At 39.7% G+C, this 21,235-nt stretch overlaps 1 protein-coding gene across 1 annotated transcript in view; it reads left to right on the forward strand.

Moving 5' to 3' along the window:
* The first annotated feature begins 5,786 nt into the window (after positions 1 to 5,786).
* Positions 5,787 to 21,235, forward strand: part of cdh13 (cadherin 13, H-cadherin (heart)) — a 270,635-nt gene continuing 255,186 nt past the window's right edge. Inside the window, exons 1-3 of the mRNA XM_062421569.1 lie at positions 5,787 to 5,991; positions 8,982 to 9,046; positions 19,703 to 19,823. Of these exons, the coding sequence (XP_062277553.1) occupies positions 5,787 to 5,991; positions 8,982 to 9,046; positions 19,703 to 19,823 (391 nt within the window). The remainder of the gene's footprint in view (positions 5,992 to 8,981; positions 9,047 to 19,702; positions 19,824 to 21,235) is intronic.

Consider the following 21,235-nt stretch of genomic DNA (forward strand, 5'->3'; position numbering starts at 1 on the left):
ATTTAGATACAGAAACTTATTTTCTTCACTACAGGAACCAGTGGTTAGAATGTCCCCAACCCGAATGCCCTCATTTAAATCAATCTTTGTGTTATTTGTTTCCTGTACAGCGGGAAGCAGCTAACAACCACCAAATATCCAAACTACATATCAAGTAGTAGCATGTACAGAAACACTGCTGGTTCTTGTTGCTTTTAGAGAAAAATAAATCTAGACCCTATAAAAACATGCAACAGGTCTTGGGGCTGCATAGCATTCTGGTTTATAGAGGCTGTTGTGTACTTTAGGTTATGTTTTGATATAAACCGAAGTTTAGGATATGATGCACAAGCAATTATACCCTTCCCTCAGTCAAAAGCAAATGAATTGTGTTATTGATCTTGTAAGTTTAATACAGTCGACCAAATCACTTAAGAGCTTGCAAATGAAAGGTCAGAGGCCAGAGTGTGAGAGGGAGAAAAACCTGCTCAGGTTTTCACTGAGGGCACGATCAATGGCTGCAGGGTTGTGACAATACCTGCCACTTCTGTGTGATCAAAAGCAGAGACTGAAGAGGACTAACAGTGACTCCTCTCCTCTGTAAAAGAGGAGCAACCAGACAGATAGAAAGAGGGAGCAGCACAGAGGGACAGGGTTGTGATGGAGAACTGCTGTAGGTCTAATGATGCAGCTGTCCTATCTAAGGCTGGTATGGATGACCCATCGGTCTCAAGTAGCTTCATCATAGCTCACACTACACAAGCTTTTACTCACAATTACTGACCCACCAACATGTTGAAAAAAGGAAATTGATCAAAAACTCCTTTGTTGTTATTAATGGAGTAATGACCTGAATACTAAGTTTATCATTTAATTTCTCTGTTTAACCAAAAGACTCATTTCAGATCTCAGATTCAAGGTAAATGTTAGCTTTAGCCCTTTAATGTCCTCACCAAGAAAAATCTATGGACTTTTTTTATTTTTGTATTTACTTGGGTCAATATTAACAACAATCAAGTGTTTTTAAAAAAAAAAACCCACTTAATTCTAACAAATGGTTGAGAAGAAAACATGTAGTAAAAGTCAAATAAAATGAAAACTTTTTCATGAAATGAATTGAACTTGTTCATCTTGCTCATCTTTGATATTAATAACAGTGAATGTTCATGATTTTTTTTATTTAATAAAGATTGTAAATGTATTATGCATCACTACCCTTATCAGTACAACTCAACCATTTGGTCAAGCATGTTTTTAGATAGTAAAAAAATCACACTTATAAAATGATTTCAGCATATATATTTTTAATGGATTATCATTCAATCTATCAACAATGAATGATCAGAAGTTTTTTATTTGATAGTAAATAGTCCATTTTAATTACATTAGGTAGCTACCATAAAACAATGATTCAACCGTTTGGTAGAGCACGTTTAAAAAAAAATATTTGACCATTATTGGACTTCTTTTTGTTGCATGAAGTTACATAATTGTGTTCGCTGAGACCTCTAAAACTAAAATATGTCGAAAAAAATTCCACCAAAACGTGTCCTCATGTCTGGAGTCAATTTTCTCTTTCTCGCTTCCTGTTCGGAGGCAAAGTGACACCTAGTGGATTTTTTCAGCAAAACACATCTAAACTGATTGGCAGAGATGGCTTAATCAGTTTGAGTTAAGTTCAACACATTTTTCAATGAGATATTGTAACTCAAAATGTGCTCTACCAAACGGTCTAAAAACCCAGTATGGATCGTGTGTGTGTAAAAGTGATTCCATGCCATAGTGTCTCAAAAGACAATTATTTGTATTTCATCAATGGTGGGAAGCTGGAATCACTCAGCAGTAGTGGCAAACAGACCAGCGTGAGACCCCGCATAGCATATTTATCCATATTGTTTCATGTCTTCCAAGGGTGATAGAGCCAGACAGCGTTGCCTGCTTGAGACTAATCTATCCACTTCTGCATCAGAGCAGAGTGTGAGCCCACAGCTGGGAAGCAGCCTGGAATATGATTCCCAATTTATAGTGTACTTTTGTCAGGATCAAATGGGATTGTATGTACGGCTGAATTTGAAAATGTACTTTCCTATTCCTGCGTAAATCAGGTTAGGAGCTCCCCTCTGACGTTCAATCAAAAGAATCAAATTCCGCTACTGTGTCTGGGAAATGGCTTTAAATTGACTCTGTGAAAGCACAATGTCCATTCGTGTAGACTTATGAGGCTTGAAATCTTTGAATTTATATTTAAAAGGAAACAGGTTATTGGGGAAATTCTGTTTTATAGATACCACTCGTGTTTGAGCTACCGCATGTTTTGCTTGGCAGGCTGAAAACAGAAATAAATCCCATCTGGATAAATGTGCACTCACACTTGAGTTGTCTGTCTTGTCTGGATCTGTTCTGAGAGATGGCATCAAGTGCTTCTTCTTTAGAGTTATCTCACTTGCTGTTGAGAATTATGCAACATTATTTCTTTGCTGTTTTGCTTTTTTGTTGGAAAGACGAGAAACAAAAGAAAGATTCCCTCATGTACAGTCATTTGTTATGCTCAGTGATTATTAAGTTTACCAGGGAGATGTAGATGAGATCTGATGGCTTGTGTGTACCAATATTGCAATTCAGTCTTTTTTAAGCAATACTTTTGTTAGGAAATCTATGTATTATACGTTTGTAAAATAAGTTTATTAGAAGGGTTTTCTTTCCAAAGAACAGAGGAACAGTTTGGGCAAATAAGTGATCCCAAAATCCATGTACCGCTGCTAGGCTTGTAAAAAGTGTTTTCGCTTATTTTCCTCACAGAGTACAGCGGCTGTGGCCAGTTCGTATTGACCTCCACTACAGTAGATTACAGTGTTGAAAAGTTTAATATAAAGTAGCAAAAATAAAATGAATAAAGCATAAAAACATCCGCACAAACCACTAAAACTACTCCTACAGCAAAATCCACTTCTCTGCTTTCCATCCATATGCTCAGTATGCACTCCGCGATGAGCACAAAAGACTCATTTGGAGGAAGAGTCTGCTAATGCTTGAGTGATGAAATCACATCAGCGTTCCAGTGCGTGAGAGGAATGCCAACGCGTGGCTGTCCTCCTTCACTACAGCAAAGTAGCAAATGGAGTAACTAAAAGTGAACGTGTAAAAAGTAGAACAAAGAACGAGATACAAGTCACATTAAACAGATAACAGGATATGAATGAGAATAGTCATTTGCATACTGCATAATGTCCTTTGTAGTGTCAGTTTGATTTCTTTATTAATGGCTGACTCTGGGTGTTCTGCATTGATGCTGGTGCACTTTCAAGGCACGCTTTAGTAATCATTGTGATAAAGGGAGGGAAAGACTGCAAAACGACAATCCTGTGCATACTGTATTATAATTTCATTCTGTTAACTTTTATTCTACAGGTGGATCGTATGAGAGTGTGCTGATTGTCTTAGCCTTTTCCAGTGGATTGTAATCAAAACAAGTTTTAATTAAGGTGTTTTTCAATGCTGCTGAGCTGTTGAAGATAGGCATGATTAGTTAAGTGTTTAACTGATATGGTTTGACAGGAAGAGGTAGGGGGGGCACAGTGGAAGACATATATTCTTACAAAAGTGAAGAGTAGAAATACAAAGAGGAACAAAAAGAGAAGCATAAAAAACAAGGGCAGGAAGTGTAAGAGAGGAAGAAGGGAGCAAATCTTTGCCTGGATCAAAAACACGGGGGGAGGGGGAGTTGAGAAAGTTTTGGTGCAAGTCAATTCAAGGTGGAAGGAGGAGAGCTTGAAGGGAGTATCAGCAGCAGGCTGGCACTTTTGATTGAATGGAGGTCAGCTAGAGAGGAGAAAGGTAAGCTGATAATGACAGATAAACCTTGAAGAGAAACAAACACAGACCACAGTTCTTTACTTCTAATGACCACCCCTGGCCAATACCTGTGTGCAGCCCAACAATAGCCTTAGACACAGCCTGAGTGATAATGCAGGCTTCATGAATCTACGTTCATAGACCTTGCTATTCTTTATCTTCTCTTGTTCACCTCCGGGCATCACCGACTGATGCCAGCCTCCGATAGGCTTGTGTTTAGGAGTGAACCCCTGATTAGAGACATTCAAACTTGAAATGTATTATAATTTGCAGCCTTCGAGAGCAAAGTGCGATAGCGTTGCCATTCTTAAGTCAGCGCTTTACTGACAACATCTGAAAAGGTGTAACCTCCCTGTCAATGCAACACATTTTTAACTTCAGGAGCCCACTCGTCGCATTGGGTTTCCATTCATCACTGCCACAGCCAGGAGGTTCATTGGTAATACTTTGCTGTGGTTGTTCTTGAGACACAACTATGGCGTCATTTCAGTGCCAAAATCTGTGCGCATAAAACAACATAATAAGCGCGCATAAAGACCACTATCTGCATGCTCGCCGTCACACTCTGCGCGCTCGCGGTCTCTGTTTACACGCTCGCGGTCACGCTCACGCTCGCGGTCACTCTCTGCGAGCCCAAATATTTTGTTGCAGTTTCACTCAATTTACAAATTGGCTTGTATACATTTAACAACTTCAAAGAAGAAAAATATTTTTTTAGCTCGTTTTTAAACCAAACTATTGAGGGGGATTTATTTTTCCATTTGCATGAATGGATGTGATATTTACCCAAAACTATGATAATATTGACCAGTTCTGTCATAATTTCTATTTTATTACCTATCCATTCAAAAACATCCTGCCAAAAATGTGATGTCACTGTACAAGAATAAAAAAGATTCACAATCCGCATTACAAAAACAACATGGCTCAACCTCAAATCAAAACCTTTTCTTTAATGTTTCTGCTGCTGGATAATAGCTATTAATAATTTTAAATTGCAATTCTTCGGCTTTTGGGGTGATTGGCCAGTTCAGATATTTTGTAAATTTGTTTATATTTTTTAGATTACTCTCTCTTATTCTAATGTTTGTTGCCCTTGTATGACCATAAAAAAGGTTCTGCATGACCATCTTTCGTATTATTTTATTATTGCATTTTTTATCAGTATTTAGCCTAGCATTTGTTCAATTTTTATATCTGGTAAGACTATCTGTACACTGGAATGAGAGAGAGTATTTTTTATCAACTGTAGTGGAACTGGATTAGCTTTACATATTTTGCTGTATTCCCTATAAGAGCACTGCATATTAAATTTTTCATTGAAAGAGTTGAGTTGTAAGATTGAACCATGTTCATCCAACAGTTCAGCATCAAACATTATTTTCTTATCACACCATTTTTGATGGTATAAGGTTTTTCTATTTGATGTAATTGCTCTGTTGTTCCACAATGTGGATCCATGTGGACTAAAATTGTGGGTAAATATCATTCTCCAGTATCGTAACACTTGTTCATGACATTTTGACAGTTTCAAAGGTAATTTTGTGATTTCAAAATCACATTGTAACAAAAATTCAAACCCTCCTACTTTAAAAATATATATTTTTGGGGATATGAAACCAGATAGATTCAGTTTGTGACAGAAAGGCTTTTATCCAATTTACTCTAAAAATCCCTAACATTGATTCTATATCCAGTGTTTTTTAACCTCCTTTATTAGTATCTTTGACCAAATGTGACTTTTTAATATAATGTGTTTTATTTTTCCATATAAAATGGTAAATTATGGAGTTCGTTTTCTTAATGTTTTGAGAAGTAACATACAAAGATTGGCATGGATAACCCAATTTATAGTTTACTGACTTGCTACAAGGGAGAACGGAGGCTCACTTCCTCCACCAGGCGTTTAAAGTGACCAATCAGAAAGGAGGGGGGGTTGCGGGGCTGGCTATTCAATGCCCGCCCCCAAAGTGCCAAAACTCAGCAAAGGCGAGCGAGTAGAAGGCACAGAGAGTGACAGCGAGCGTATACACAGAGACAGCGAGCGCGCAGAGAGTGACCGCGAGCGTATACACAGAGACAGCGAGCGCGCAGAGAGTGACCATGAGCGTGTACACAGAGACCGCAATCGCGCAGAGAGTGACGGCGAGCGCGCAGAGAGTGATCTTTATGCGCGCTGATTATGGTTTTTATGCGCGCGGATTTTGGCACTGAAATCACGCGTTACACAACAAACTCAAGCATAGACAGGAGAAAGAAAGTCAGTAGTATATATTTATAAAACGGTCTTTTTCAGGTTTACTTACTGGGGCTATTAGACAAAATACTCCTTTCAAGGTGAATGAACACACAATCTAGATAAAGCTAAAAGTGCTCGGATTGATATGCCAAATCCCAACAGGGGAGAAATAAAGTGCATTCAAATGAATTCTGCTGTACAGCAGCTGGTGCCTGCAGCTGACGCTCTTGTTGTTTTTCATTCCCTCACTTCACACCTCTCTCCCCGCCCCTGTGCAGTGAAGTGAGAGGTGTGTGAGGTGGAAGTATTGACAAGCTTGCCAACTAGAAAAGGGATTTGAGCAGACTGACGGTGAGGAAATGGTACTGTCAGGGTTACCCCAGCTCACTTACCACACAACTCTACATCCCCCCAAGGGATGCTGGATATGCATCGCAATGGGACCTGACTGCTTGAGTAACATGTAACACTAAAAGTTTCAAAATCAAATCAGTTTCTGTAGTGGTGTGAGAGTAGTCCTCATTATGTGTTAGCCAGTGCCAGGAAGCTCTTGCGATGCTTTGAATGAATCGGCAGGTCAATCCGCTGCTGTCCCCTGCTCTTCAAGAGGCAGGTTTTTTTTTTAGATGCCCGGGAAGTTGCTTGCTGTTACCTCAGTTCGGCTGTGAGTCAGGGATCTATGAATAAAAATAGATTGGTAAATACCTGCCTGGTTTCATGCTCATGCATTTTTCTGAAACTGAAGTTCTTGCATTCAATGTGAAACACTTTTGCTTTTTTGTTCAGTTTTGTTGAAATTTGACAGCTCTCCACAGTGGATCATTTTTCAGTGGATGAATCTGAAATCTACTTTGTTTTGAACTGAAATCATTAATATAGCCAAATAACACCCTCTGTACGCCGCTACTTGACAAAATTATTTTTACATTAGGATGTAAATGTGTTTGATCTGCTCTGGGCTACTGTAGAAACATGGCAGGCTCCGTGTAAAGGGACCCGGTCCCTATGTAGATATAAAAGGTTCATTGTAAGATAACGAAAACACAATTATTCTTATTTTCAGGTGATTACACACTAATTAAAACATACTTAGGAATCTTTTATTCTATTACTGCCAAATCTGCTCTGCTAGATATCACTAAATTCTACACACTGCATCTTTATGCCGATGTACCAGTTTAGTTTGAACTCAAAACCCATGCTGTGTCACTTCACATATCTCAAGGAAGTCAAAATGTGGGGTAGACCTTTTTTCACAGATGAACAGGTGGATCATTACCTCTCCTAAATTCCCATGCTGGCTGCTGGTCTTGCAGCAGTAGTGTGATTTTAGACTCGTGACCAGCCTATCAGGAAGCAACCACACACAGTAGTCTGGTACACATTGTGAATGCAGACCACATACACATAATTAAATACCTACAGAAGTGTTTACCAACCAAATTCATTGTAAGACACCAACTGTGTGGTATGTACACACAATCCTGCAGAGCTCTCGCACAATGCCTGACTCACAGTGAAAAAGAAAACTGATATGTTCAGACTCTATGCTTATCTTTGGATGAGATTAATACATTGTCATGTACAATTTGATAAATATAATTTGGCCAGATATCTAACTCAGCTCATGGTCCACCATTGTCCTTTTTACATAAGCTTTTAGCTGAACAATGGTTTAGCAGTAAAGTCATTACAGTACTGTATTTATGTATGTATTACGTCACAGGTATATTGTCTTCTTTCTGTATTCACTTTAATTTGACTTTTTCTGCCTCTGTAATTCCCTTGTTCCTTAGCTTTCTCCTTTATTACTCCCCAAATGTTACATTCACACAGTGACAACAACCACCCACTGGCAGCAAATGTGCTTTTTTTTTTCTCCCCCCTGTCCCCGCTCCACTGCTCCTCCTCTATGGCACGGTTGTGTGTTTACTGCTCCAGTGTTGTTTTACAGGCCCAGCAGGTGTGGCCAGGGTTCGGCAGCCCAGGCCGGGAACCAGATGGTTTCATGACTCAGGTTCTCCATGCCTGGCTAACCTGCCAGCTGCAGGTGTCTGAGGCCCAGCCTGATTGATTCTCACTCTCTCTCCCCTGGTTTTCTGGCTTCATCTTGGGTTATAGATGTAGCCAGGTCCGGATTGGTCAGCCAGACCTATACTGAGGTGTGTGCACTGACATTTACCTTGATGGAGATGGAGGCAAAGCAAGATTGAGGAGGAAAGGGAGATGTAGAGTGGGGAAGGAGGGATGGCGGCTGGATGAAATGTCAGGGTACTGGCAAGCTGTCTGGCTGACTGACTGGGTGGATCCTTGGCACACAGTCTTGCATGCATGCTGAGACTCAGACACATGTGTTAGCACACACACTCACACAAGGAAAAGACCTGTACATAGACTTCAAATGCACACATGCTGGCTGGGTTGCTGGATCACTATCAAATCCATACATCCAGATTCACATGCAGAGTCAGTGACAGAAAGAGGAGAAACATGCAAAAACAAGCATAAAACAGTTCAGGAGCATTAATGGAGCCACTTATGTAGGTGTGAAGGTCACAGTGATTTTTTTTTAAAGCCACAAAAACAGTTGATTGTTTTTAAAATAATATTTTATTGGTAATTGAAAATGAGAGATAGCTGCCGGCGAACCACAGTGTGTAATTATAAAACAAATGCAAATGGATGCACTTGTTTTAGTCTTCGTGTGTCCGACTAAAACAAATCAAAATAGTGTAATGAAGATATTTGGATGCTGGAAAGACTCTGACAGAACTGTGTTCACTCTTCTTCCCCTTCTCTTTCTTTCTCTGTCTTGTTGTATTTATTCACACGTACACATATTGCATGTGCACATACTCACACATCACTTCTAACAGCTATCACAGCCTCTTTTTCCCCTTTACCCTCTCAGCAAATATCAGGCACAGTGGCCCTCTCCATCTCTATATATCAGATGCACTGTGGATTCTTGAGGCGGTATTGATTTCTACCAGAGGTGACATTTACTGTGTGCTCTGCCAAGTCATTGCCTTAATCACCTGACTGGTCCTTCACACTTGAACTGAATCAGATGTCAAACTCCCAAGTGATGAGCTGACCCGTTCTTGCTCCACCTGCGTGAATATGAGTTGACCAGCATCAAAGCTATAATAACAACAGCAGCAGCAGCAGCCAGAAGCCACTCATGTCCTCTTAGTGATCTTTTTTTTACATCAATACTACTGTCTACAAATTTCTGTACAGCAGATTTTGCACTTTTTTTTTTTTTGACTTGCCAATAATTGCCTTCCAAAGAGAAAACCCTTTCATTTTTGCAATGTTTACTTTACTTTATTGCTGGTAATGGAACTTTTAGTAGAACAGCGTGATCTAAATGCTGAAGGTAAGGGGTATGGATCCTTTTTTTCTGATTGAGCATTCCTCGGCTGCACTTTGAGAGCTAACATAAACCTAAAGACCTGCACACCGAGTGCTTGTCAATAGGTAGCTGTATTTATTTCTCCCCTATGCAAACTGATCTATATGCAACCAATCCAGCCTCTGTGTGTAATTTTTTTCTCTTCAGGGTTTTAGACATTTCTTTTTTGTCTTTCTTTCTCTTCCCTCTATATTTAAAGCCAATAACATTGAACTGTTTTCAAGATAGGGGTAGGTGTAGTAGTTGTCAGGTTGGTGCTTGGAAAGATAGTGGAGTAGACAAAACCATTTGATAAAACCAAATTTATGTTTTGCTATTAAGACTGTGTTAAAGCTAGTTGGATAATGGCTAAACGGTTGAAGTGGGTAGCTAAAAGAATTGATAAATGGGGTGGAACTGATAGCTTAAAGTATAGTATTTGAAAGCAAAAATGATTAAAATACTTAAAAGCAATATAGCAGTTGAAATAGCTAGCTAAAAATAATGGATAAATGGTTGAAATAGTTAAAAGTAACTGACATATGGTAGAAACTGAGCTTAAAAACTGAGGTTGTGGAATGGATGGAATGGAGAGTTGGGAAATGATCTACGTATATCTTTCTGTACCTGCTGCATTGTTTTCATGTATTGTGTCATAAATAATACATTAAGGAGGAAATAGGATGCCAGGTGAACATGTGCATTGTATGTTTATTTATGTAAGTTTATTTATTGGATCTACATTCTCGTGATCCAAATGATCCTGTACTCTGACACTTATCTTCTGGATTACCAGTCTATTTGCAGTTTGCTCCACTGCACTCACTCACACTCTGTCCACACATCCGGCTAAATGCTTAATGCTTACAGATTTATTTATCTCTTTGGCTCTGTGTCGATCATCTCATTAAGTTGGTACACAATGCACATTTTTCTGCGGGTCCAGCATTGCTTGAGCACGATAATTGTGCCTGCTGGATAGATATTGTTTTCGTGCACCCAAGGCTCTTTGTTTCCCTTAGACCGGACCATAGTAATCCCTCTATGTAGTGCTTAGCTCTGGCAAGTCATACAGAGCCAATCACTGCAGAACAATGGTGCCTTCACAGAGACATCAAACACTTGCAAGATACTGAAGCTGAAATGCACAAAAATCAATTAATGTCTTTCATTGGACCCCTCAAGAGAAAACATGTTTTGAAGCTCAGGAAGAGGTGATTTGTGTCCTACAAATCACTTCACACTGTGCCTCTTTGTCTGAGCATGTTCATATATTTTGGCATGCATGTGTTGGCATACAGCAGGCAGTACTGTTCCTGATCACTGTCTGCACTGAGGATTCTCAGTCAGCATAGCGACATTTAAAACCTTGGTCATAAAAAAAATAAATAAATAACTAAACCAGTCTTTTGTCTGCAAATAATCACCTTGATGCTGACAGAACATACTGCATATTTGAGTAAACCACACAGGAGTAGGTAGCAGATAGAAACCAGTGATTGGTATCTTTTTTGTGTAAAGTCCTTCATGAATTCTTAGTTGTACCAGCTAGTTTCTAAATACTGATTTATTACATTGGGTTGCACCATTGAAACTAAAGGAATGTCGTGGTTAGTATTGATTTGAATTATGTGTAAACCTGTCTGTTGGACTGTCCAATGTAAAGAAATCAGTTACCTCACAAGGAAGTCACCTTTTATATTGCATATTGCACTTCATTGCCCTTATAGATTTATTTTATGTCTTAAATTGTTTTTATTTGTCTTACATGTTCTTATGGCTTTAGTAGTACTATCTATATTTCTTTATATTATTGTATGACCCTCAATATAATGACAATAAAGCCACTAAATTTGTGTATCTTAACCAGTTTGTATTTAGTGATGTATGCCTCTTGGCAAACAAAACTACACTACATTTGAATTTAAGAACAGCTGGCGCAATTGATGTATTGATTAGAACACAGTAATATTTTCCTTTAAGAAACTACATACAATATAATATAACCTCAATCATATAATATTTGTTGATTCTAATAAACATTTGTTGAACCAAGTCTGTACACAAGATCAATTAAACAAAATCAAACATTTCATATCAAAAAAATGATGGGATATTGTATTACGGTTCCTTGTTATGCTGTGCACCTGCTGCACATCAAGGTCAGGATCCACTTATCACCGTGTGAAAGACATTACATATTCACAGCATATAGTCTTAAAAGTCACACTCTGAAACAGGGCCTGTGGGTGCACATATGTTCACGTTTTGTTCCCTTGGAAACAGATGTAAATGTTTGTATTCATTGCGCACTAATCTATTTTGTGTGTGTGTGTGTGTGTGTGTGTGTGTGTGTGTGTGTGTGTGTGTGTGTGTGTGTGTGTACTGATAAAAGTCCACACATAAAATAGCAATCTAATTTAAATACACATGAACTTGAATCAGTTCCCTCCATATCTACTGCATACAGTTCAGAAAGGAAGACAAAAGAGTTTGCAAAAACATGCATATCCACAAAGAGGCACACACAGATGTGCATAGAGAAGCCGAAAGAGCATATAAGATCTTGATACGGATCTCCCTCTGTAAAATAATGTCCACACAATCCTTTGAGATTATATTTTAATTAATTCTTACTCGTGAAAAAATTGAATTTTCAGAGCAGAAGATAGCAGAAGTTGTCAAAAAGCTTCAATTCATTCTGCTATAATATAACCTTTACATGTATAGTACATTCATAAATGGTTTCCTGATGGAATATATTGTCCACAACAATATTCCTATTTGGCTAATAACATTGTCATTAGCATTGCTTTGCCTTAATGCTTTTTACTGTCATACTGTGAATCACTGGGGCAGGATTATAATATTTCTCCCTTAATGGGCATTACAATGGGTGTTCATGTTGTTGATTCCTGCTGTGTGCTGTGTGTTTGCAGGTATCCACATGCTTGTGTGCACATAGACTTATATCGCTGTGCATGTATGTGTGTGCATATGGTAATGTCTCTTTCTGTTTCCCACATAGTCTTGATTTGCCCACAGGCCTCTGGCCCCTTTAGTCAACCTGATTGAGTTTATGGATGACCAAGCATTGTAATCCCACCTTGTCAAGAAGTCTTGTGATGGAAGTGAAAGAACATTCTGACACCGGAAGGAAAAGCATTAAGTCCCCAGGGTGTAGTGATTACTTTGCAGGGGAATTATGTGTAATGACCTCTATGGCTGAACATTTGCCAAAGCTGGTTCATCATGCAGATAGATCTCATTGGCCAGCCTAGATTTTGCTGGGTGAAATTATTCTATCTTCTCTGTTCTATCTCACACAGGCTCTGCCCTCTACTGGACTCTATGAGTAATACCCTCCTCCAATCACATGTACAGAATCACCCACTGAAATTTGCCTGTACTTAGCGGGCCAGTTAGGACATGCCTACCAATTATGTGTGCCTCACAACAGCATAAAAGGCAACATCTCATTGCTGCTCTCATCCTTCTCACTTCAGTGACAGAGAATTCTGCTCACTTTACCTCTACATGCCCTTGACAGCACCATGCAGGTCAGGATGATGTAGCCATTGACTTGCTGAGGACTTTCTACAACTCAACACTTGCAATGGTGGGACCCTTTTTGGGTTCTGTGAGATCTCGCTCCACTGCGACAAGAGCAACCTAGAGCTTGAGGTAGATTTCCCTGTTTATGATGAGTCACCCGATGGACAGTGACAACGACATCTCGTCTGCAACATTGCTGACTTTCAGAAATTCACTTCTGACTTCAGTTCGCCATGATTTCCTGAAGACCATGGCAGTGGAGTGAGTAGGGATCTTATTCCCCCACCCATATCGGTCTCAAGTTTATATATACTCTATACCAGGAGTTGGGCCCTGTAGGCATGCTGCCTATGTTGGGCTACCTCACCTTGCTTGGCTCCTGAGAAGGACGGGATGGACTCTCTGTTCAAGCGGTGCAGACCATCCAAGTGGCAAGAGTAAGATCCATCATTGCATAGAAAGTGGAGTGGTGCGAGTAAAAGAGATTACACACCCTGGCATGTGCAGTTGGAGAGATTCTCTCTTTTCCACAGTACCTGGTGGAAAAGGGACTGAGGGGCAGCTGCAATTTCCTCCTGTCATGATGGTATTGGTGACAGACCTGTCTTCAACCAGCCCTTCATGAAATGTTTTTTGCAGGGCATTAGGAGATGACACCCTGAAATGTCTGTCTTTGCCCCCAAGTGGGGACTACTGTTGGTGTTTGAAACCCCAGTGAGTGATACCCGTGAGCCTTGTCATTCAAGTCAGCTTTGCTGTTTGTGCTGACCTCAATGAAGAGAGTGAGAGAGTTTTGTGCCCTGTTGGTTAACCCCAGATGTTTGCTGCTTTGTGGTGACGACAACGGTGCCATTCTCAGACCAACACTTTCTTGTTGGCATGTTTTGTTGAACGCACGGCCCTCTTTCTGCGCACTGACCAGTTGTTCATGTGGAGAGGGAGTGGCCAGTAAAGCCCTATCCAAGAAGTGCCTGGCTAGTTGGCTTTGTGAGTGAATCTCCCAAGCCTACGGGCAGGCAGGTGAGGGCCCCCCCCCCACCATTGACTGAGCACATTCCACACATGGTGTAGTAGTGTTGATGGTCGTATTCAGTCAAGTAAATGTCGAGGACATATGCACGCTAATGTTTTGGTCTATGCCTTGTTTGTTCATAAGGTTCTAACGTATGGACATGATGGGATCCTTTTCATTTTCTGTGCTTGCAGGAGTGATTCAGGACTTGTGAACAGGGTAGTGTGGGTGTCTGTTGTGGTCCACCTGGATGGATTTCAATGAAATTTTGTACAGACATTCATGTTCCCCATTAGAGGAATTCTAATGACTCTGGTGACCTCCTGACTTCACATTTGAGGTTAAGGCTGAAATATCTCAATAGCTATCAGATAGATTATAGTGAAATTTGGTACAGACGTCAATGCCCCAACAAGATTTATTGCAATAACTTTGTTGAACCCCCAACTTTTCATCAAGCTCCATCATCAGGACAAACATTTTAAACAGCCTCTGCCTTTTATCATAATAATTTTTCTTTCCTACTACGTGTCTTCAAGCGCACCTGCCATTTTGGTTCCTGTATGTGCAGCACCACAACGTTAAAAAGGGCTGGTTGAAGTGAAATATAGATCAGAGGGTGTGGTGATTAATAAATACTCCCTCAGTCAGTCATATCACTGGTCTCATTGCTTTGACAGCTGTGCCAATCCCAGTGAAGCATGAAAACATTAGACTCTTAGACTCCCTAGTAAGATGCAGAAGTGATGTTGAGCCAGAAACAGACATGGTTTTGATGCATGTATTTTCGTGTCGAAGACCCAATTTCCTCCAAAATGCATGGCCTCGTTTTGAATGAACCTCTCATCTTATTACACCTCTCCTTCCACTTGTGCACCGTGTGGGCTGCACTTGGCCCAAAAATACCACACAGGAGGGCAAAATGAATTTTAAGGGGCCAGGAAAATACCAAACTGTCATATCGCTACTAGAAAAATAGGGCCTGAAGTCATTTTCCCCATTAACTGCTGAAAACTGCTGAAATTCCTGATAAAGTGAATAGTGACAACTGATTGTTATTATTAAGTGAGGCTGACATAACGACAGACACCATCTCATATTACATAAATGGGCTTTAGTACCATTTCCCATCAGTGTTGTATCCTTTGTCACACTGACACCAAACGATGCAACAGTCCTTTGATAAAGACAGTTTTAGTGATTTTTGCATGACTCTTGTGCTGTTTGTGTAACTGATGAGTCGGATAGTGATTTTGAAAAGGTTCTTTAGTAAATTCTTGAAACATTCATTTCTCTGGTCTGGATGGAAATCATACCTGGGTGCCTTTCGCTATGTTTCTTTCACTGAATAAATGTTATAACATCACTGTTGTGATATAGGATTGTGTCTGTCAAATGAGGAGAATATGTAAGCATATTACAAAGATCATAATTCTGTGTTTAATTATTATTATTTTCATGTGGAAGCTCTCTTGATATCTCTGGGGGAGTTGTAAGAGGAAAATTAGCAGTTGCAATGTCACTGGTTGACACTGGTGACAGATGGCACAGTTTGGCACATGCAAATTGGTCAGTATCATGCATACCATACTGTATGCTATATCTAATCACAGCTCTGTGTGAGGATAGTCCAAACAAACACAATTTTTACTTGCAGATACTGAATTGTCACATTTTATAACATTTTAATATAAAATAGTTTCAAATAATATAATGACATACAAAATCACAACCACTGAAAAGTGACTGACCACTCAACATACTGATGGTTTAATCCTCCATCTATCATCTCCCCCCATTCCTGACCTGATACTGGCCTTGTCCAGCTTGATTTCAGTCTAGTATTGAAAGCTTTTCACACTGCTTGGTGGATCTATTTGTGATCAATGGGTCCCTTCACCTCTTACTCTCTATATCCTTACAGTGTTTAACTAATCATTTCTCAGCACACATTTCGAAGCTGACCTACATATTAGGGATGGGGGTGCTTCCAGAAAGTCACTTGGGTTGGTGTATTAATACCATCAAGGTTGTCTGTTTCAGAGCTGCAGTATCAGTAGCATGTTTATTTTTAAAACCTGCTTATATGGCAAAATGATCAAATATCTCTTGACCCTTGTTCTTTGATAACAGGAGTGGGACTTCTCACTATGAAAAATGCTCTATATCATTACTCCATGAGTGGCTTTATAAGGTGGAGCCACCCACCTCACTATCAAAGAGATAGACACGGGGTCATCCATCATTCCTGATTATGCCTCCTCACTTTAGGGTATATACTTGTGTGACACAAGAGTTATGAGATGCAAAACCAGATATTTTCTTTCAAACATTTGTTTTGTACAGTTGATTAAGAAGCTGAGCATCTGCTCTTTTCTTGGGCAGATGTAGAATTATAGGATGGCTTAAAGTTGCATGCAGTTTGCCAGAGAATATGGTGTGAAAAGTTTCTGATATAGCAAGTGGCTATTTATAAGACAAGTGGAGCTAGATAAGAAGGGATGGGGTCTGGACTACTGAGACTGCCTATCAAGCCAGTGGGGCCAGCTAGTGTTGGTCAGCATATATAATATAGAAATAAGGAGTCAAACCTCCCAAGTATCTGCTCTTTGTTTGGCTGTGGATACAAAGGTAGTTTCAAGGTATGTTTGGCCAGAGTTACGGAACGGTGATACCAGTCAAAGGGTTAAGAACATTTTTGACAGCATAGTCTGATACCCCACTGCAAGATGTGTCATCATTTAAAATGAATAGTGGACGTCCATAGGAATGCTCACCCAACTTTTGTCCCATTTCATATTTGCAACATTATGGAGATACAGTGACTCCGACATATATGCATAATGAGCCTATCTCACAACCGACTGCCAACATAAGCCCGGTCTTTGGCCAGCGCTTGGGGGGGGGGGCTCTTTCATACCATCAGCCATCAGACTGTACAACGCCACAACTCCCAGTACCTCCCACTCCTACTAAAAAAGACTCATGTTGTCCTTACTATGTTAATCCCAGGAACATTGTGGTTTACTATGTAAATCCCTGGCACATTGCACATATGTATATAACCTCAGGAACTTCTGCATTGCACATTTATATATTTCACATCTACTTGCAGAGAGATTGTTTATTGTATACAGTACTTTATTTACATTTTTTATTTTATTGTATTTATTTTACCACTTAACCTTTAAACTGCTACTTCCCCCCCCACTATACTGCTTGTATCAATTTGAATTCCCCCGAGGGGATATCAATAAAGATATACCATATCTTATCTTATCCAGTCAACTCATGGACGCCAGATGTGAATCCCAGCCTGCTGCAGCTGGTGCAGTATCACTACAATAGTCCCACACCTAAATAGGACCCAAATTGTGACTCACATGCAGCCTGAGTGGAAGGTTTATTGCTTGGCAAGCTGGCCCACAATGTACTGTCAGGGATCAAGCAGTAGGCTAAGGCAACGAGGAGACAGGAATATAGATTCAAAAGAATAGGGTTTTATTTACCCAAAAATTAAATCTTTTACAAAAACCAAGGCAAACTTATTAATTATGTCTATAAAAGAGGTCAACAAAAGATAACTATACTCAATATAACAACAAAGAACTGAGGTGTGAACAGAACAGAACAGACCTGACAAAGCAACATAAGGGAGCACATATATAGTGGCTTGGCCAAACCGAATAATACACAAGGGGAAAACAAAATGGACGCCAACTAAACCCCCCCATGGCACAGCAGGAAGTGGTTCAGCCTGATGAGCTTGGCACAAGATTTAAGCGCGCTCCACCCTTAGCCCCGCCTTTTGTTCCACCAGGAAGAGGCCTCCCACCACTACGGTAACTCAAAAAAAAAAAACACAGAAAGAAATGATTAATACAACAGAAAATTCTACAGAACCCTACATTGCTTAAATGTGTGCACTCCATTAAACAATGCAAGGCTCAAAGTAAATAGACAACTTCTAACTCAAACAAACTATGTAGTATCAAATTGTGTAATGCTAATTGTTTGGTGTGGCTGGCTGCAAATGAAATGAACCTGTGTAGAAAAATCTAACTAAAGTGAAGAGTGAGTGTTAGATTTGACTCTGTGTTACACTCTTTAACTCTTACACACTGTTCAGGGTTTCATTTGAGAGAAGAAAAAACAGGTTTTTGTGCAGCTGAAACACATTTCTGTTGAGTGTTTGACTTATTGTATGATTGTAAATCTTTTTTCTCCATCAACAAAAAGTGTAAAAACTAAAGGATAACTCCCTGCTCCCTTTAAACTTCATTAAGGATAAATCACTGATTTATTATTGACTGAACCTGCACCAGTCATTTGCATAACTTTTATTTTGGGGATTTGTCAGTTTTTGGGAACAGTGTGTAGTTGTATGGTGACATGAAGTTTCAGCTGCAGATTTTATCTACCAGCTTCAAAAATATTTTTAACCACGGTACATGCTCTCACCTTTGCTATCTTTGCCACTTCAACCTTTTGGAGAAAACCCTGTAAATCTTTAACTGAATTAAAGGAATGACATGAATTAATTATCAAGAGTTGTACCCCCTCTGAATGCTTGACGTAGCTACTCTTTATCATAACACATACTAAACAAAACCCACACGCTAATAAAATGATTACTTGATATTATAGTAATAGACAGAAGTCAAAACCTCAGTTGTATTTATAAATTGCTCGCTTTAGAAAATATCACATTGCAATGTAAAAAAAAAAAAAAGCTGTAGAGTCTGAAAGAAACAACATAAAGGCTTATCTTTCAATTAATACATCAGACCTACATATAACCTGAACTGTTATTTTTTCTCAGCTGGAAATCTGTTCCTATCTAGAGTATGTTTGGTCTCTATCTGAGAATCAGTTGAGGCACAGCACCTTACGGTCTGTCTCCATGGGAACCCCCACCCTTTGAGAAAAGGTTATTTTCAAAAGAGTGGTTAAAGTGCTTTTTTTTTTTGCTACATAATGTTTAAATTGAATAACTTTGATTTGTGGAGAAAATGGGTCAATGAAAAGTCAGGGAAGGAAATGTTGCAGAGTCTTGAGTCAATTTTAATTGAATTGTAAAAAAAAACAAAAAAAAAACTCTACCAAATGGCATCATGACCTAGTTTAGTTTGCAAATGTTATGTGGTGAAACTATGACACAACAATTAAAATGGTGTGACTACACTAATTTATTGTGCAAAGTGTTCATTTTTAGATGATGATTACACAGCCAAACCATCACAGCTGCCTCTAAATGTAACTTTATAATTTGCTGTACTTTTTAGCTGCTCATCAGAGCTATAAAAACGGATGGAAGTTGCATCAGTCAGCATAAGTTAAATGATTCTGATGGTAAAAGTACTAAACTCTATCTCAACTCTATCCACAATGAACCTAAAAGCAGTTCCATTAATTAGACCAGTCCCGTGACACTTGAAAAACATTGTGCAAGTGGAAGTCTTTTCTTTTTCTCATTATCAAACATTCATTCCGCCTCAAATCTTCTTCCGCCTTATGTTGCCTGGTCAGGATTACAGACGATTATCTTTTTTAAGGGAAATATTTATAAGTTATTATTTCCTCCTGTCATGCCTGGCAGGTTTATCTGCACAGAAACCATGTGCTCATGTGTGATAGTCTGACCTTTCCTTTGTTCTCTATGTCACAGGTTGCCCACGTGGGTGGCCAACAGGATGGACTCCATGACGGCTGTGTGCCTGGCTTCCAGGTCAAACAATACCAGGTGGCGTACAGTGGACCTTTCCAGAAAGGCCAGCCACTTATACAAGGTCAGTAAAAAAATGAGCAAAACAAACAAAGCTGTGTTGAATCTAACTTTCTCTGCTTTGCTTTTCAATTCTACTCTTTTGCTACCTCCTTGTATCTCTATTTCTCTCTCCCTCTCTCTCTCTTTTAAATCTGTGTCATTCTTGAACACAAATCTGCATGTGGGCATGCAGACGCGCATACACATATAAACCCTCAGTCTGCCTGTGTGGCTCATGAGGATTTGAATAGCAGTATATCCTGGGGAGCTGAGCAGAGCAAAGCCAGGCTCCCTCCAGGTCAGTAGGCAGTGTGTGTGTGTGTGTGTGTGTGTGTGTGTGTGTGTGTGTGTGTGTGTGTGTGTGTGTGTGTGTGTGTGTGTGTGTGTGTGTGTGTGTGTGTGTGTGTGTGTGTGTGTGTGTGTGTGTGTGTGTGTGTGTGTGTGTGTGTGCTGTTTTGTTCTTCACATTCATTAGAATGCATGTGGATTCTTTTTATAAACCGGATGTAGAAGTGGTTGCCTTTTTAGCACCACAATAACAACAACATCATTTTTTTCGGTAAATGAATTATTCTCCTTGATTGGGTGATATTTACAAAAGTATTTTTTTCTTCTACTTCTGTCCTCTCCTGAGGACAGCTTTGGGCTGTACAGTGAACCTTGCGTGTGTTGTGCACTCATATGAATGTGTGCTTGCCTTGTGACTGTTTTGCTCAAGCTTTTTCACTCCCAATACACCAGTTACCATGATTGAGTTGGCATAGCCTGTTGGAGAACTCCTCAACAGCCTCTGAGTACTATTTCTCCCTTATGCAGAAATATGTGTTTGATCTCAGCAGGTTTTATAATCAAAACATGAAAGATTTGAGAGGTAGTTGAGAGGAAGGTCATGAAGTTCACAGCTGAGGGGTCATCATCATGCCTGCTCGGTTCCATCTGGGAGTCCGTAGGGAGGCAACCTTGTCACTCTTTTGTTACTGCAGTGGTCGCTCAGATTCCCCACAGACTCCATTGCGAAACTCAGACCACAGAAGTCCAATCTCAACTCCATATTGCTGCCACAACTTATTGGTCAAGTCTTCTCCTGTGGGACCCTGCAGCAGTGCCTATTTGCACAGCTCCACATCGTCTCCACAGAGAGCAGTAATAATGTCTACCGGCTAGCAGTCTGCTCCTCTGGGGTTGTGAGTTATGGCTGTTGGCGTGTCAGCTACCGGTAGTCTCACTACAGAGCTGAGGAAGTTTTCACTAATTCATTTGCTCAATAATTCATTCGCTTTTGCAGTGAGTTGTTGTTGTTTTATTTGTACAATATGATGAAATGCAAAGGAAATATGTAAATTCAAATGGGAATAATTTATAGATCGTTATTGCTGTCTGTCATTTATCCTGAAATATGTTTTCATTCCCCTCTCATTATTCAGCCACTTCTTT

The sequence above is a fragment of the Scomber scombrus genome, chromosome 6 (genome assembly GCF_963691925.1).
Source record: "Scomber scombrus chromosome 6, fScoSco1.1, whole genome shotgun sequence".
NCBI lineage: Eukaryota > Metazoa > Chordata > Actinopteri > Scombriformes > Scombridae > Scomber > Scomber scombrus.